This window comes from Kogia breviceps, chromosome X (genome assembly GCF_026419965.1).
Source record: "Kogia breviceps isolate mKogBre1 chromosome X, mKogBre1 haplotype 1, whole genome shotgun sequence".
Classification (NCBI taxonomy): Eukaryota; Metazoa; Chordata; class Mammalia; order Artiodactyla; family Physeteridae; genus Kogia; species Kogia breviceps.
Genome location: NC_081330.1, coordinates 98,443,958 through 98,463,473, shown reverse-complemented (window position 1 = coordinate 98,463,473; position 19,516 = coordinate 98,443,958). Strand labels below are relative to the sequence as shown.

The window sequence follows — 19,516 nt, the reverse complement described above, 5'->3', positions numbered from 1 at the left end:
TTTTACTAGAATTTAAATCAGAAAGCATTTCCTCCCTCAGTGGAACCACAGTATTTCTCTTTTTGTTTTAATGTAAATTCTTTCAATAAGACAGATGTTTTGTTTCCTCCAAACCAATTCTAATAACATTTCTTTGAATTTTGAGCTTGTTAACTATTTTAAAGGCATGACTAGAAAAAATAAAGTACTACATAATCTTTTATCTTCCTCAGGAACTTAATCTTGTTTCTTTTTGTCAGCTGAAAAATGATGGCTGCAAACTTAACGATTTTTAGTGTTATTAAATTAATAGGAATTATTTAAATATAATAAAGATATTTCATGAAATGGCTCAGTGGGATTAAGTAACAATCAAGCCATGGTCCACAAAACTAGGTCACTAGGTTTCACTACTTGGAATTCTTGAAAAGGAACCAACAATGATTCTGCAAAACAATACAATCCAAATTCAAGCATGGGATATGGAACGCTAGAAGAAAGAAGAATGAATGGTCAAAGTTTGAAAGGCTTCTTCTCAAGTGTTGGTCATACCACGATTCTTTTTTTTATGCATACCATAAGTACTGAAGTATTGAAACTTTTTTTAATAGTTAGATTTCTCTACGTGGCAGCCCTTTGAACACTTCACTGATCATATTATTGAAATGTAGCCTGTTAACTCTGAAACAAGAGCTTAATGAGACATATTTAAGGGCTGTAGATCATGAGGGCATTATTTCATTCATGACAATTAAGCTTTCATTGAAGGATGGCTCAGTTTGGATCTTCAGAACCAAATGCATCCCAACACTGCCCAGGGTCGGCTTTATAGTCAGTCATTTCAGGAGAGTTCTGGGCTTCACATGTAGTGCTTGTCTGCAAAATTCTGTAGACACGGTGTCCTTTAATTGGGCACAACTCATTTTCAGCCCACCAACTCCTTTTCAAATCGAGATGCATTGACAGGGCACATACTGATAACTACAGATACTTCTTTAAGTGTAATTAATAAAAATTACAAAGGAATATAAATATAATTAATAAAAATCCAAAGGAACTTTAAACATGTTTTTCCTCACTAAAATCTATGAATCTCTTCTGAAGTTGTAACAATGTCTACCCAAGAATGCAGCAGTTATTCAAAATAATTATTTTCAGTGAGGTCTGGCAGCCTGGTTCAGTTCCAAAGTCCAGTCTGTGTCTGAATATCTGCCCCTCCTTGTAGAAACTAGCAATGTTCTTGCATTTCCCCTGCAGTCTCAAGCTTGGTATGCTCAGGTACCTTGTTACATTAAGAAAAACCCAACTTTGAAAACTAATTTGGGCTACTCTTAGCCTTTAAATGACAAAAAGTCCTTGATCTAAAGGCCAGTAAATCTTACCAATGACAACCACTGACTGCACTGAAATAAACCAAATCTCCATGTTCTGCTGCAGCTTCTTTCAAATATCCCACTTACTAGTTCTAGTAAAGGCTGTGACTTCTGCAGAAAATTCCCAATTTTCAAAACTTTCTGCATCTGGGACTTCCCTGGTAGTCCAGTGGTTAAGACTCCGCACTTCCACTGCAGAGGGCGCGGGTTGGGGAACTCCCGCATGCCCTGCTGTGGCTCCGCCAAAAAAAGAAACAAAAACAAAAAACAAAAAAAAACCTTTCTGCATCATATGAAACAATGATAAAGAAGAATAGATATTTAAATAGCCAATGAAAAGAGGTCAAACTCTAATTCAAATAACACATTAACAATAACAATGATGACAACGAAGGAGGAGAAAATGGAATGTTAGGAGCTATCCACAAAACAGAATGAATTTCAAGGGCTTTTTGGTGTCCAAGGAAAGTAACAAGTTACTTGAAATAAACTTAATCTGAAATGTCCTCAAATTACTCAGGATAAATTTCACTAAAGAGAAAACCCATTTCCTTATCTTCCTGAGCACATTTAAAAATCTTTACTGAAGTATAATTGACAAATACGATTGTAATATATTTAAAGTGTACAACATGATTTGATAAATGTATACATTGTGAAAGGATTCTCACAATCAAGTTAATTAACACATCCATCACGTCACATATTTATCTTTTTTTAAATGAAAATACTTAAGTTCTATTCTCTTAGCAAATTTCAATTATAAAATGCAGTGTTAACTATAGTCACCATGCTATACATTAGATCCTCTGACCTTATTTATCTTATAACTGAAAGTCTGTACCCTTTTACCAACTTCTCCCCATTTCCCCCACCTCCCAGCCTGGGCAACCATCATTCCACTTTGTTTCTATGAGTTTGACTTTTTTTTTTTTTTTGTGGTACGGCGGGCCTCTCTCTGTTGTGGCCTCTCCCGTTGCGGAGCGCAGGCTCCGGACGCGCAGGCTCAGCGGCCACGGCTCGCGGGCCCAGCCGCTCCGCGGCATGTGGGATCTTCCCAGGCCGAGGCACGAACCCGTGTCCCCTGCATCGGCAGGCGGACTCTCAACCACTGCGCCACCAGGGAAGCCCGAGTTTGACTTTTTTTTTTAAGATTACACACATAACTGATACCATGCAGTATTTGTCTTTCTCTGTCTGGCTTATTTCACTTAGTTCATTTAAAAACTATTTCCCAGTTCTCTTGCATCTAGGTAAGCATGTAACTAGTACTTGTCAATGGAATATGGACAACTGTGATACAGGCCACTTCCAACCCTGACCCTGAAAAATTCTCCATTTTCTCTCATCTGCTGGCTGGGTACAAAGGATGCAGTGGAAGATTCCCAAACCTTGAGAGATGGCAGAATCACAAAGTGGAAGAAGCCTGGATCCCTGAATGCCTCTGTGGAAGAGACTCTTCCTTCTCCTCCCCATCTCATCTACCTGCATTGGACTGTGATGTGAGCAAGAAATAAACTTCTATCCCGGTAAGCCACTCAAATTTTAGGATTGCATGCTGTAGCAGTTAGTCCTGAATTAATACATACACTATTTAAAACGCCTAACTAATTAAAAAATAATAATTAATTTGATTTGACCAAATCTATGGATAGAAGCAACTGTTAGATACCTATGACTGCACTTAGTGTGAAGCTGAAACATACTGTGACACTCTTAGCTTAGCTTTTCCCAAACTGGTCCTTACCAATTCGACAGGATTGTGAATAAAAGTTCTCTGCCCAAATTAGTTTCAGAAATGCTATTAGAGTTAATCAGGTTTCTTTGCTATAGGACATCTTAGAGCTGCTATATACTAATACCCATTGTGAATCTGTATAAAGGGAATAAAGAATGCAGCATTTTCCAAACTTATATAGTCAATAAATAATTTAACCAATAAATTTAAGATCTACTCCACCCTCTCGAATGGTAAGACCCACCACTATCTCCCAGAGCAATGCTCTGTAGAATATATGCTGGGAAATTTTGCTTTAGTTTAATCCATGTCACATGGTCGATTAATCAGAGTGAGCACCAAAAGTTCTAGACATCCCAAAGCAAAATAATTCTCTTATTAAGGGAAGATTTTTCTTGTAAAAAGACTTATATGTACTAGTAGACTAATATGTACACTAAGAAAGTTTTCACTGCTGAAGTTAACCAAGTTCTATAAGAAAGGTATTTTACTTAAAATGTGACTGAAATGAAGGCAGATGTGAACTGTCAGCTTCTGACTTTTCCTTGTATCTGTCAGTGGAGCCTGTCACATCTAATGATGGAATATATTCTTATGTTTTAAAGAGAAGACACTGAGATTATGAAAACCAGCAACGTTAAGTATGAAATGTAAATGTGAATACAGTCCATTGCACAATATCTTACTTTTCTCTCTCCTATATTCATGTTTGAGGTGCAATGTTTGAAAACAATGTTTAAAAGCAATAAAAGGTAATCACAGCTAAGATCAATGGATCCTTCTAATAGAAACACATATATAAAATATATAACTTTTTCCACTGTGACTTGTTAGGCTATACTGCATTTGTACCATATACAAGATACTATATTTCAGTTATGAATCTATGATGGATGACTTCCCACATTTCTCACAGACTGAAGGCAACTGAAAAAGGACTGTTATGATGGACATTTGGATATTCATGTAAAGTAAAACGGTATGGTAAATGTTCAGTTTACCCAAAAATATTAATAAAAAGAAAGACTTACATCTAGTAGTGTGTGAAGATGCTGATCCTGGAAAACACTGTGTAGGAAATCTAAGTCCTTTTCACTGCAGTCTGTAAGTGCATGAATTTCTTCCAGGCTGTCCAGCACCTGTGAGACTGCTCCTAAGGGGAACAAACAGAAACAGCCAGTGGAGAAAGTCAATGTCAAACTAACCTTCATACGCTAAATGTTACACCTCAGAACTGTGGGCTAACAGACAGTACTTCAAAGGTTCAGGTCTTTACTGAAAAACAGACTTAAATGTGTTTCATATCACTTAAGGATAGAGTATTTGTAGTGAGTTTATGTTCTTAACAATGTATTTGTGTGTTCCTCATTTTTCAAAGTAAATTGAATCTTGTCTTACTTGAATTAAGGAAATTTATCAACTATAACTGAGCTACTAGAAGATCTGGGTGCAGAACGTTATATCAATACATCAGAAACAGAGTGTGGGTTCCAATGACCCCATGATGTTTTGAAATATTACAGAAGTAACATAGGTGGCCATTTCACACAGGTGCATTCCATCAAGAACGGAAGGTAAAGTCGGCTGTAGATCTGAGGGACAAACCTTCAACTGGGAGCTCCTGCTGTGTAAAATAGGCTTCTTAGGATTTTTAAGGCTCAAAATTAAGTTAGCAAAAATCCCACTCCACTGTTTCTCTTTCCTTTACATACAAAGTCAAGGGAACCAAGTTGTTCTTAGTCTATTGGGGTCCTTTTTATTCAGAGGACAAAGACAAAGGGTAGGTATACTGACTGACACTTTCAAATACCATATTAGATACTAGGGGAAATCATTTTTGCAGGGCAGTGTGGTCACTTTCTTTAAATTTCCTCTAATAACCAGGAATCCAGAGAGGTAACAGCAGGGAGAAATACACACCAAGTAGTAACAAAGTCACTTAGCCTTAAAGAAATGATTAGCCAATTTTACTTTGCAGACAACATGCACATACACACTTCAGAGAAAGAAAAGCACCCTGAGAGGCTACGCTTCAGAACGTTAGTGTTCACAGTGTCAGAGACATTCTAACGATAAGTGCCTCACTGCACATGTAAATCTTAGATTCATAGTTTTCAACCAGAAGCAATTTTGCCCCTCAGGGGGACGTTTGGCAATGTCTGGAGACACTTTTGGTTGTCACAACTGTGGTGGTGGTCGGAGTGAGGAGATACGTTGTGCTACTGTCATCTAGTGGGTAGAGGCCTGGGATGCTATTAAACATCCTCCAATGCCCAAGATGGCTCCCCAACAAGAATGAATTACGTAGCCCAGAATGTCAATAGTGCTGAAGTAGAGAAACTCTGCTTTACATAAAGATAAAAATCTTGAATCTTTCTGTTCTGGAACTCTATGCTGTTTTCTAGTTACTTCTGGTCTTGGACCTCATCCATTCACATGCATTTATTGGTGAGAATGTAAATTAGTACCACTATTCCAGAAAGCAATCTGGTAATTTATATCAAAGAGCCTTAAAAATGCTCATGCACTTTGATTCAGTAATTCCATTTACAAAAACCTACATTAAGGAAAAAATAGGAAATGTAGAAAAAGCTTTATGTGTAAGGATATCTATCATATAAAATGGATAAATATCTAATAATTAGGGAATGATTACATAAATTATAGAACATCCATATAAGGGAATATATAGCCACATGAAAATTGTTTTTGAAGAATTTTAAGACAGAGAAATCTGCATGATAGAAAATTCAAGAAAGCAGAATGCAAAACCTCATAAACTATATATCCCCAATTATAAGCGAAAAAAATATATTTACAAATTCAGAAAAAAACCCCAACAGAATGAAAAATACCAAAAAGGTAATAGTAGTTATGTTTATTTTCCTATTTATACTTCATTCTGTTTTTGTCCATATATTCCAAGGTTTCTACAATGGAAAAAAAAAAGCTGCTATATAAGCAACCGCTTTTTGCAGTATTTAATTATGTTAAAAATCTGGGGCTTAAGACACACATCAAGTGGTTATCCACATGGAAATTACGGTAGCTAATTTTTTTAAAATTTGACTTTTTATTTTGAGATAATTGTAGTTGTAAATAAATGCAGTTCTAAGAAATAGTACAGAAAGAGCTCATGTACCCTTCACCCAGTTTCCCCCAATGGTAACATCCTGTAAAACTGTCATATATCGTAACTAGGATATTGACATTGATATAGTCAAGCTACAGAATATTTCCATCACCACAGGATCCTTCATGTTGCCCTTTTATAACTGCAATAATTTCCCTCCTGCCCTTCCCCCTCCTAACCCCTGGCAACTACTAACCTGTTCTCCATTTCTATAAATTTGTCATTTCAAGGATGCTATATAAATGAAACAATACAGTATGTAACCTTTGGGGACTGGCTTTTTTGACTCAGCATAATTCTCTGGAGATTCATCCAGGTTGCTGCATGTATCAATAGTTTAATCCTTTTTATTCTTGGGTAGTATTCCATGGCAGGGAGGTACCACAGTTTTTTTTCCTCCACGGTCACCCACCCTTTGGAAAAGGGTATTTTATTTATTTTTTTAAAGATATTTATTGGAGTATAATTGCTTTACAATGGTGTGTTAGTTTCTGCTGTATAACAAAGTGAATCAGCTATACGTATACATATATCCCCATATCTCCTCCCTCTTGTGTCTCCCTCCCACCCTCCCTATCCCACCCCTCTAGGTGGTCACAAAGCACCAAGCTGATCTCCCTGCACTATGTGGCTGCTTCCCACTAGCTATTTCACATTTGGTAGTGTATATATGTCCATGCCACTCTCTCACTTCATCCCAGCTTACCCTTACCCCTCCCCGTGTCCTCAAGTCCATTCTCTAGTAGGTCTGCGTCTTTATTCCTGTCCTGCCCCTAGGTTCTTCGTGACCATTTTTTTTTAGATTCCATCTATATGTTGTTAGCATGCGGCATTTGTTTTTCTCTTTCGTTTTTCTTTTTTTTTCTGTAGTACGCGGGCCTCTCACTGTTGTGGCCTCTCCCGTTGCGGAGCAAAGACTCCGGACGCGCTGGCTCAGCAGCCATGGCTCACGGGCCCAGCTGCTCAGCGGCATGTGGGATCTTCCCGGACTGGGGCACGAACCCGTGTCCCCTGCATCGGCAGGCGGATTCTCAACCACTGCGCCACCAGGGAAGCCCTGTTTTTCTCTTTCTGACTTACTTCACTCTGTATGACAGACTCTAGGTCCATCCACCTCACTACAAATAACTCAGTTTCATTTCTTTTTATGGCTGAGTAATATTCCATTGTATATATGTGCCGCATCTTCTTTATCCATTCATCTGTCGATGCACACTTAGGTTGCTTCCATGTCCTGACTATTGTAAATAGAGCTGCAATGAACACTGTGGGGATGTACCACAATTTGATCATTCATCTGTTGATGGGACTGTGGATACTTTTAAATTTTGAATAATTACACATACCAGGCTATTGGTATTCTTTCATTGAAAATATTAAGTGGATACTAAGCGGAATAAAAAAGGTACAAGGCAGAAACCAGTCCTCATTTCCCCTGCTATTCCTGAAAACGTATTAACCTAATCCACTTCCTTCTACTTGCTCTTCTCAGGACTTTTACTTTGTTCTGAGTAGGAAAAAAAATCTGGAAATTAGTTAAAAGTCGGCTCTCTTGTCCCTTATTGAAAGCCTTGGAAAGCAAGAGATGATGTAAAGATATTAGTCCCAAATATCCCACTGAGCCCCTGACCCCAGCACATCATCAACAGGAGAATTAAATGATGCCAGGTTTATAAATTTAGTAAAGCTAGTTCTAAGGCTTCTGGAATCTTATCTAGTTTTTATTGTCTCTATCCAGCACTGCTTATGCTGATATATAATCTAGGTAGTAGTTTATTAATACTATAAGATTAAAATAAAACAATCTTGTATCTAGTGAATACTAAGATGGAAAGTCTAACCACTGGGAAGCAGTTTTGGCTGTACCCGATCAGGGACGTATCATTTGTTGGTCTGTGAACTCCCAAAGCTCTGTGCAATTCCTGTCCTACCAGCACTACCCTACGTTTACATCTGCTCACTGTTCGTTTCTGTGCTGTGAGGTCCTTAAGGCAGGTGGATATTTGATCCATTTTATTACATCCACAAAGTATGCCTTGAATTAATTAAGTACCAAAGAAACAATAATAGCAGCTCCCAATTAGTAAGTGTTTGTTATGTGTCAGGCACATCCCCAGGACAACACAGTAAGGTAAATATAGTACCTGACCTTTCCAGATAGGGAACTGAGGTTCAGAGAGGTCAAGGAAGGTCACAGCTAGAAGTGGTACAGCCAGGACTCAACCCCAGTGTGTCTGGATCCAAAGGGTATGCTCTTCTTGACTTACTACAGTAACTGGCCGTACTAGGAAACATAGGGGGAACCTTCAACAAGAAGTGATGTGTGGTTTATGCATGGATATGGAGGTTAGAAAAGAACTTGAACCCTACTGGGTCAGACAATAACCAAAAAACCGTTACCAAATGTTCCTTCTTTTTGCCAGGTGTGAGGCAGGGGGTTCAGGGAAAACAGGTATGATCCCTGGTCACAAGGAAGGGGCTCTCAGGCTGGTGTGGGAAGTAGGCATACTATACCCTGAAGCAAACAACAGAGAAGAGATAAAAAATAAAGCGGTACAGAAATAGGGCTGCCCAGGGAGGAGCTGGGACAGTCTCAGAGAAGAGGTGGATGAGCAGGAATTCAACACCTCCACCTAAGTTTCCAATGTGCTCTGGCAGACCCAGTGGATGCTTTGCTGGAAAGCACAAAGGCATCTATTTCCTGTGTCTCTAGTAGGCAAGACCCACCAGGTCAACAGGTCTATTTAATTTCCTTGGATCTGTCACCTTTTCTGAACTGATTTATAGTCTTATCTTGTACCCAAATGTGATTAACTTTGTAGGTTTTAAATCATGAAAGGAAGCATTTGCACAGGTGTACTCAAGTTGCCTATTTCAAGCTCTGAAAAGTGCCCCTAATTTAAAGTTTCTGGAATTAGCTAGGAAAATTATAGTTTTTATTCAATTTCTCCTTTGTCTTTTCATATTAAATAAACATATATATTTGGTCTAACCTCAAAACCTTTCTTTACCCTTGATCATTTTAACACTCCCTACTGACACCTCTTCTAAGTTTTGTTATTTCTTTGAGTATGACCAGCAGAACCGTATCTCACAGATGTGTACGATTGATATCCGCAGTTCAACACCAAGTTCATGTAAAAATCTCATAATTTTTCAATTCATTGTAAAATATAAATGTACACAAAGACATTTCTGGGGCTTTTCCCTTGCTATTGTTTTAAATACTGAGGCAGTAGTAATAAGTAATACAACACAATACAACAACACAACACAACACACACAAGCTCTTAAGCTGTTACTGGTATTTATTTTGCTGATCAATACTGTCATATCTGAAAGAGCTATTGACTTTCCTCAAAAACTGAAAAGGACGTTTTTCTCTCACTGAATAAACTTGTAACTATCTTAAAAAAAAAAAACCAACAATAGTACATAAGTTCACCCCAGAGGGCAATTTATCTAATGGCAGGACTGTAGGTATTCTATTCACTTTTGTATTCCAGGCTGCATTTTGCAGTGTGCTTTGTACAAAAAGACACAATAAAATAGGTTCGATTAAAATGATTGTTTTCTAAGCAAATTCTAAAGAATTGCAAATAAAATATTATAATGAGAAATATGTAACCACTGAAAACAGTTTATTTTATAGCAGTTTCCTCAAAGTCACAATGAAAATTATTTTAATACTTATATTTGGGTAACAGTTTATAATTTCCAAAGTGCTTTTCACACTTATTAATCTTATGTGATTCCACAATAACCCTGTCCTGTAGACAAGTGTATTTATATTTGAAAAATCGGATGCTCATTGGGGTTAAATGACTGTGGAGCCACAGCAGTGAGTACGAGAGTGAGCCTTAGAATCCTGGTCTCTAACACCTAGTCCTTCCACTACAGACTGGTCCCTCCTGAAACCATGTTTTACCCTCAGCAACACCCCTGAATAATCTGCATTTGGTAATGAGATGATATCCAATTTCTATTTTGTTTTTGATCTGAATTTTGTTTACCATATAAGGTTTATTTTCTTAGGCTTTGGTCCAAACTTTCACAATGATAAATTTATTAGAAAGTGATCAAGCCCTGTCTTCAGAATAGTATTTTGCTTTAACTTTAGCATAATTCATTTGGTAATCAAGTTTGTATCTAAAAATTAGGTTGATAATCATACATTTTAACTTTGAACATTTCTACTTTTTCCAAGAATCTCACTGATACTTTCTAAAAAGCTTTCTACCACTGCTATGAAGTAATAATCAAAGGAAGCATAAATACATCACCTGTTTTAAAAATGTTTTCTGAGTCTATTTCTTTAAAGAGAAATATGCTTTAAAGGTCAACAAAACTTTGAGTCTAGAACAGTTTCATTACAAGAGTGGAAAAGTCTCATAAAAAAGTTGACCGAGTAAAAATAACCTGAAAGGAGGACAGAAAAATAGTAGAATGTTTAAGACGTTCTCAGTGTCAAAGTAGGTTGAGTCTGTCTTAAAACTATTTCCCCCTAGCTTTACTATGAAAAGTTTCAAACATATGGAAAGTTGAAAGAACTGTACTCACCACCTAGATTCTACAATTAACAGTTTGCAATATTTGCTTTATCACATATCTATCCACACATCAATTCATCTTATTTTTCATTCATCTCAAAATAAGTGGCAGAGGGTCAACATCAGTACACTTCACCTCTAAGTACATCAGCATAGATTTTAATACTTCTCTCTCTCTCTCTCTCTCTCAGGTAAAATTTACATAGAGTGAAATACACAAATCTTAAGTGTACCATTCAATGAGTTTTGATAAATGTATACACTGCATACATCTGATAAACCGCATATACACCCATGTATGCAGTTATTTCAGCAACAAAGATTTGTATGTGTATATTAAAAAAATTATATGTATAGCTATAAAACCTAATATCACTGAGCAAATTCAGCATCTCAATCTAGTCTAGTTTCTCCTGAAGAGTTATCAATAACCTCTATTTCCTATTACATTAGCAGTCCTATTTATATAACACTGAATCAGTACACATACATTCATATCACCCACTCAATCAAAGCCCTTCCTTGCAAGCACAGTAGCATTAAAAAAAAATCTGCTTACTACAGTAGAATTAAGTTAAAATTCATCAATTTAGGTGTACACTTCCATCACTCCACAAAAGTTCCTTCTTGTCCCTTTGCAGTCAATCTCTTCCCCCTACCCCTACCCCTGGACGACAGGTTTTATTCCCACTGTACAAAGCAAATCCTGGTTATCAGTCAAGTTATAAGCAATAGTGAATCCTGTAATGAAAATTGTATTTTGGACTTAAGCATCTGTGCTATATCCAATTCAAGTTATGAAAACTTACATGGTGATAAATGCTTTAGATTCTTTATGTATAGATTATAGTGCGGATGCCTTAAAATTTATTAGTTAAAAGAAGTAAAAACTCTGCAAATGTATTCTGTCAGAGTACAGATACCATAATTCTAATGCCATTTTACTTGTTAAAACAATCTATATTTCCAAATAGCAACATCGTTGGGCACAAATTTGTCAAAGTAGTTTAAATAACATTCTGCTGGTTGTTAAGTGCCCATTCATATAAGGCCTTACAACTAAGGAAAAGCACTACTTCATACCTCCAAGATGCTTTCATTCCCAAATGACACAATAGGTCTGCTGATTGAAAAAAAAAAAAAAGAAAAGGAGAGGGGTACTAAATCTGGAGAAACAAAAAGTTACAAATGGGAAGTGTCTTACATTCCGATGGTCATTAACTTGTACATAGTGGGCAGCCTCTGAGACGGCCCCCAAGATCCCTGACTCCTGGTATTCACACCCTTATATAATCAATTCTTTCCCTGGAGTGTGAGCTGGACTTATTAACTCACTTGTAACAAGCACAAGAAGGCAGAAGTGATGGGATGTCACTTCTGAGATCAGGTTATAAGGACTGTGGCTTCTGTCTTGGGTGCTCTCTCTTACTTTTGCCCTCTCTCTTTGATCATCTGTGCCAGGTTAAGCAAGCTTCTAGGCTGTGAGCAGCCCTATGGAGAGGCCCAACAGTCCGTGAGGAACTGAAGCCTGTCAACCCTCATGTGAGTGAGCATGGAAGAGGATTCCCCCTACAGTTGGGCCTTCAAATGAGATCACAGCTCTGGATGACATCTTGACTGCAATGTCATGAGAGATCTTGAGCCAGAGGTACTCAGCTAAGCCATGCTCAGATTCCTGACCAATAGAAACTGTTAGATGATAAATGCTGTTTTGAGCTTATTCAGAGCAACAGATAACTAACATACTGTGAGATTTTTATATTAAATTGGCTGCAATTTGAGCTACAAGTAATTAATGCAAGAAAGTGTGGCAATGAATTTAATTAGTAGCACCCAGATTTTCTATTTATCTTTGTCTCTTATATACTTCCCCCCAGTAAGCACAATGTTGAGGTAAAGATTTATTCTATTATTTTAATTGAAATTATTATTGAGATAATTGTAGATTTATATGCAGTTGTAAGAAATAATACAGAGATCCCTTGCATACTTTGCTTGGTTTCCTCACTGGTAACTTTACAAAACACAGTGTAATAGCACAACAAGAATACTGACATTGATACAATCCACCCATCTCATTTAGATTGCCTTAGTTTTACTAATACTCATTTGTATGTAATTTCTTACATACTTTTTACTTTACTATTCTCACATACTCAAATTATATCCCTTTGTAATGAAAATCTAGCCATTACATTATTCTTTATAAATGTTCTTTCTGATGGTAGAAGTTGTTAAGAGACATGAATCCAGGAGTTTATTTCATAGCTCCATGTCAATAAGCTAAAAATAGAATCAGTAACAGAGTAAAAAAAAACTGCTTATAGATTATATAACTGTTAAAGGAACGTTCACTTACCCTGAAAGTTTTCTTGAAAGCAAACTATAAAATAAATTGTTAGCCTTTCCCTGGAATTAATGTATTTGTGCTTGAAATTCAGATGTGAAATAATATTAAGTGCACTTAAAATTTTAACACTGCCTCTTTTTCCTCTTATGAAAGAAGTAAGAAGTTAGTATTATTTGTATAACAATGCTTCAGGAAATCAATATATCCAAGTTTTTATTGTATGGTCAAGCAGTGTTAAAATTCATAAATAAACATCTAAGCAGAAACAGCCAAGGAAAAAGTCAAGCTGATTATGAACCATGCAAAGCCAAACACTTTTGCATAAAAGATAAACCTTAGAGGAAAGCAAAGGGATACCTACTTTCTGCTGCTAGAAGTCCTAGGAGGAAGGCAGCATATGGACAAACAACAAACAGTATGATTTTAGAGCAAGCGGGTTATCAAGCCACAGTTGGGCCCAGTAGATGAGCCACAAGAAGCATGGTCTCTTAGCTGAGCCCAAAGTGAGCCCTTGTGTTCCATGAGAACATCCCCTGGGTTCTGATTCTGACTTCTTTGATTTGAAAGACAAGAACAGAATATTTCCACTTTGTTAAGTAACAAAGCAACAATACACTGTTTATCTTAAGATTAAACCTAACAAATGCTAGAGAATGTATAATGGACTAATTTCAATAATCAAAATAGGAAAAAAAATCTCTTATATAAACATAATTTTACAATGTAAACAGCATACCTAAACATGTTAAACTCTTCTTTAGATGACAAACTGATTCATTTTCAATTATTTTTTCCACTGTTAATGAAAGGCTCTGTTAAATTATTTTTTAAAAATTAAAATTATGATTTTGAATAGAATTTGTGGGGAGGAGAATAGGATTGCCAGCTTTTAATTTTGTCAAGCAAGGTCATTAAGGAAAAAAATTTAACAAACTACCATTTACTATCATTTCACAGAAAGAATAGAAAAGGCATTATCTAAAGATGAAAAACAGTCCATCTCAAGAAAGGACAGTTGGTGACGTTATACTGTTCTCTCTCTCTCTAACTCCTCCTTCCCCACCCCCTCAACCCTGCCCTACAAGCACATGCTTTATGATCACTTTTCTCTTTTCGACATGGGCTTTCTGGAAGAACATTCAGGTAAAGATGAAAAGTGCTTTATGTTTTGTACTGTAAAACAAACCCATGCAAATTTGAACAGAAAGGCAGTGGAAAGGATAACATTGGGAACTTAAAATAAATGATGGAGAATTAAAGGGCTAGGATTAAACAGAGAAGAATTTAGGCTTAAAATTAATGAAAATATTAAAAATAAAAATGCATTGAAAAATGAAAATATAGATGTGTTAACTTATGTAAGTATAAAGCCCTTATATGAGTCTAGATAAAACATCATAGGCTTTCTGCAACTAACCACACAACCATTGCTGTTAGTTGCAGTAAAGGAAATTTGCAAAGACAGATGTTTGATAAATAATGCTGACAATAATAGATAATGCCTCCCTTTAAATGGCCTAGTATTAAAAGTTAATTTTAGGAACATATGATAATTCCTGATAGCCATGTGAAATTTAGGAAAACATTAAAATTTTTTTCAAAAATTTCCTTTGTCTTTGACATCTGACCATGTAAAAATTTCCTCTTCATTTAGGGTAGGTAACCAGACACTTACACTGCATAACAATTTTATCTTTTATTGATAGCAGCTGGACAGTGCCCTCAAAAATATTTTAGAGACATTTAGCACATTGAATGAAGATACCGACTGCTTGCAAGATGGTTAAGATCCAGAAACTTAAAAAAAAAAAAAAGGCATAGGGTGAGACTACAGGAAAGGGAAGCAATATATGCAAAATTGTGAACAGCTAATTTGAGGGCTTGCAGGCTACCCACAAGGCAGTGTGAGAAATTTCTTTTTTTAAAAAGCAAGTACTGTAATCAGAAACTATTTCAACCATATCGTTTAGATTGTACTAAAAAAACCCCAGAAAATAATTGGGTAATAAAAATGTATTTAATAGAAAATAAGTATAACTATAGACAATTCCTTTTCCTAAAAGAAAAATCCAGCTCTTCACAGAAAGGAATACTTAAGAACTCATTAAAGTCTTGCTAAGTAGAGGTAAATATTAAGGGGCAACATTAAAGATTAGGTCTATGAAGCTGTTGCAAGGCCCATCCTGCTCTCTTCCGATTTCTAAAGATGAAAATGGTATTAGAGATCTTGACCGAAAATCTCTAAATATATTCCAAGTATGTGACTATATCATGTAGCCACAGTACAACATAAAACTGTTACTAGATTCACTCCCCCTAGAAAGGGTTAACTATAATCTGAGTGTGAGGAAGGAAGAAGGAGGTTTGAGCTAACAACAACAGAAAGCTACAAAATGGACTGGAAGAAAAAAAGACAGATGTAAAACAATAGGGAGCTGTGGGGAATATACCTATAACACAACTACGGCCTTGCCTTTCCTGGGGGAAGGACTCTGGATAATTACCAAGTCAGCACAAGAGGAAAAGAGCAAGTCCTCCTCAGAGTCTCTTCTCTAAGATTCCCACTTATGTATGCTTTTGGAAATCACCTTCACTCAAAAGAGGAAGATTCACATCCCAATTGGTACAGGTCAAAATAAGGAACTATATAGCTGCTGGAATGGGAAATTTGATCCTGTTATTTTGCACAAGGTATAAGCACGTACCAATTGATAAGAAACTCTCTGTATGTATATGTGTATGTGAGCAGGTATGTGCACATACGTGTATAACAGAGGAAGGAAGAAGCATAAATACTGACAAATGCTCATGGTTCCAACATGTAAGAAGCTTAGCACATCCATTCTTCCTATATGGCTACCGGTGAAGGACAAACAACTCATGCTTTAGGAAGGGCCCTGGGCCTTGATTCCAACGCTGATGCATGAATATTGAATGAGCCAGTCCGAGAGTACAAAAATCAAATCACTAGCGCAAAGTCAACCACATGACAAATACTGAGTAATTCTAATGAAAGAAAGAAAAGTTGAGGCCAGAGGACATATGATATAGGAGTTAAGTAAATAAATATGCAAATAAAAATTAAAAACTGTAACACATATACATGCATTTACATATACATATAAATGGATCCTATGTATTTTTAGTAAATAATCCTTGAGAATACCTCACTGGTAAGATGGAAATCTGAGTATTTATTTTGTGAACATTAGTGGGTTTTTTCAGGAGTACCTATATACATTTCATCAAAATAGGCAATTCTTCTTCTATGTTCCTCTCCCTTGAATGCTTGTGTAGACTTGCTATAGACTTTATAAAAAGAGATGAACCTGTAAATTGTTTCTAGAGATAATTCACAAGACAGCTTTACATTGAAAGATTCAATTAAAAGCAGTGTTGTTCCAAAGTCTGATCTGCTACAGTTGACATGCGGAAAATCTTACATTGAAATTTTTGTTGAGGTAGAAGGTAATCACAAAGATTCAAAAAGACTGACTACAAACGTTGGAACGGATGAAGTGCAGTGTTGGGTCTGGAGGGGGGAAAGGGGAAGAAGTATTTCCGAGATTAAAAAAAAAAAGTGAAACGTCAGTTTGGAGCAGTAGGGGAAAGCAATTTTGGTATTAAAATGAAAAGGAATCGGACACATGTGGATGGAATTTGGCTGCTGACAAACTTCCTTAGAATCCCTTGGAGGATCTGACTAGATTCACAGAAAAAGGTCATTCATAATGGAAGAGAAAGGATGTAGACACTAAATGATTTACACTGGTGAATGAATGAATGATTCAATTACCTGAGGAGGTAGGGTCTTCAGAGAAATCTGGCAACTCTTCAGGGGGATCCCCATAGAATGAGTTGAATTTGTGACTTGACACAGCTGCTAGTACTGCACCCTAAAGCAAAGAGATGAAAAAAATATATATATTTTTAAAAATTTTGTTTTTGTTTTTGGCCATGCTGCGCAGCTTATGGGATCTTAGTTCCCTGACCAGGTATTGAACCCAGGCCCTTGGCAGTGAAAAGTGCCTAGTCCTAACCAATGGACCACTATGGAAGTCCTGAAAAATATATATTGATATTATTAAAAGAAATACAATAAACAACAAGGTCCTACTGAATAGCACAGGGAACTATATTCAATATCCTAAGATAAACCATAATGGAAAAGAATATAAAAAAAGAGAATGTATATATGTATAACTGAATCACTTTGCTGTACAGTAGAAATTAACACATTGTAAATTACCTATACTTCAATAAAAATATTGATAAAAAAGAAATACATAAATACAAAAAAGTTAATTACCAAATATTTATTTAAGAATTATTCAGAAGGTCAAATATATAGGAGATGATAGCTAGAAAAGAGGTGGTTTTAAATAATTTTGGATTCCTTTAGATAGATCACACACGCACATACCAGACTAACACTGTTGGGGATTGTAAAAGTATATGAAACCATTTACATCTTAAACTTAAACATATACTAGACAATGAAATATTCTGCAGTCACTATAAATGATGCTGCAGAAGAGTGTTTACTGAAACGATAAGATGTTTGTGATGAATTACAGAAAAAATGGTTTAAAAAATCTGTAGTAGTATGATCTTATTTTTGAAAAAAAGTTAATAAAGATATAAAAGACCGAATATATACCAAAATGTTAATAGTATTAATTATCCCTGGGTAGTAGGAATGTGAGTCATTTTTCTTTTTTTAAATCTTTTTTTCCTTTCTTTTTGATATTAATAATGACTATGTGTTACTCTTGTACAGTATTCTCACTCAGGCCACCCAGCAGAATCAACTACATGTTGACTCTTCTAAACCACATGCATAGCCTCCCTTGATTCCTAGTTGAGAACCACTGTCATATTGAGTCCATGATATCTCTTAAGAGTATTGGGTAGGAAAATGTTGGGAATTATTGTTTCAGTAACAATAAGAACGATAAAAGTTATTTTGTATGTGTTGAATCACGTGAGTGTTAGGTGTAGGTTAGAATCACGTGAGTGTTAGGTGTAGGTCAGAATATCTAGGTGTGTTCCTGGGCTCTGCCACTTTCCATCTGCATGACCTTACTTGATTTAATCATTTAACCTCGAGGTTTTCTCATTTGTAAAGTGAGGATATTAAAACTGACATAGCTTACCTTACGTGATTGTCAGAAGTCGTAATGTTTATGAAAGTGCTTTGCAAACCATAAAGCATTTTGTAAGTGCAAATTATTACTAACCCTACTAATATGTAGCTAGAACCTGAGTAGAGCCTTTGCTGCTTTAGGAAGAATTGCTCACTTAGGTAGTCTAAGTATCATACCACCCTAGTAGTCTAAGTGTAAAGTAGCTTAAGTCTAAATTTTAAATATTGAACTCTTAGATTTTTCTGAAAAGAAAGATCAATCTTTTGTGTATACAGGTATTTATTAAATATCATTAATAATCACAATAATAAAATTTTTAATAATTACTAATAATTCTAATAACATTATTAATGGAAACATATTTCTACAAGGTTCATTTTTTGGGGGGTGGTTATGTTAGGGATTCTTTCTACAACTATAAACTGAAAAAGAGCAAATATAAGCAGAAAGGGAAGAGCAAAAAGTAGAGAAGTGATCTTGATGATACCATTCCAGGCAACTTTTTAAGATTTCCAATAGCCCAGGGTTAATGCACGAGAGGTTCTTATGCAGAATTTTATGGTCAGCTACCGTGATGAAAAAAATAGTACTGAATGTTGAGTTCTTCTTTCTGTAGTAGAAGTTTATTTCACTTTACATATTATACATGTTCCCTAAAAGCTGGGTGAAAATGGAATTTTTATAGATCAAAGCACATGTTTCCTATACACTGAAACTAAAATTTTAGAGATGCTTTATTTTTATTTCCAAATGAAGTTCAGCTGAGTTTCTTAATATGTTAGTTTTATGTTTCAAGGCCTGTTCTAGTTACCACTATAGTCAAAGATCTAGAAATACTTATACTGGGAAAGCACTATTTAAAAGAGCCCTGAGAGGTAAATTCTTTTGAAACAATAGTAGCAAGTTCCTAATTTATCTTTCTTATGGTTAGCAGTTTTGTTTATTTAGCTCCTAAACTCAGTGACTGCATGTAGTTCAAAAATTCAATGCAAAGCTATTATGTAAAACAGCAAAATGGTTCCAAAACAGTTTATGGATTTATAGAATTTTATTGGGAGTTGGAGAGTCAACCTTCAAGATGATTCATTCTAGGAGACTCATTTTGCAGATGAAGAAATTGAGGTCTAGAGAGGCTTAGTAACCTATTAAGGTTGCTGCCAACTTAGAGATAGAATCAAGAGTAGACACAATGGAGGTCTTCTGACTACTCTCCCCAGTTCAAGGGTTTTTACTGTACTAGGGGTCA

The 19,516-nt window shown here is 36.0% G+C and overlaps 1 protein-coding gene across 19 annotated transcripts in view; it reads right to left on the bottom strand.

Annotated features, from left to right (window-relative positions):
* Nucleotides 1-19,516, bottom strand: part of CASK (calcium/calmodulin dependent serine protein kinase) — a 401,244-nt gene that overhangs the window by 93,053 nt on the left and 288,675 nt on the right. For 12 of the 19 annotated variants that reach the window (XM_067022830.1, XM_067022831.1, XM_067022834.1 and 9 more), the window contains 3 exons: nucleotides 16,920-17,019; nucleotides 13,485-13,502; nucleotides 4,122-4,243 (listed from right to left, as the gene is read on the bottom strand). In XM_067022830.1, coding sequence (XP_066878931.1) covers nucleotides 4,122-4,243; nucleotides 13,485-13,502; nucleotides 16,920-17,019 — 240 coding nt within the window. The remainder of the gene's footprint in view (nucleotides 1-4,121; nucleotides 4,244-13,484; nucleotides 13,503-16,919; nucleotides 17,020-19,516) is intronic. The other 7 variants (XM_059050718.2, XM_059050721.2, XM_059050719.2 and 4 more) reach the window with 1 other exon arrangement.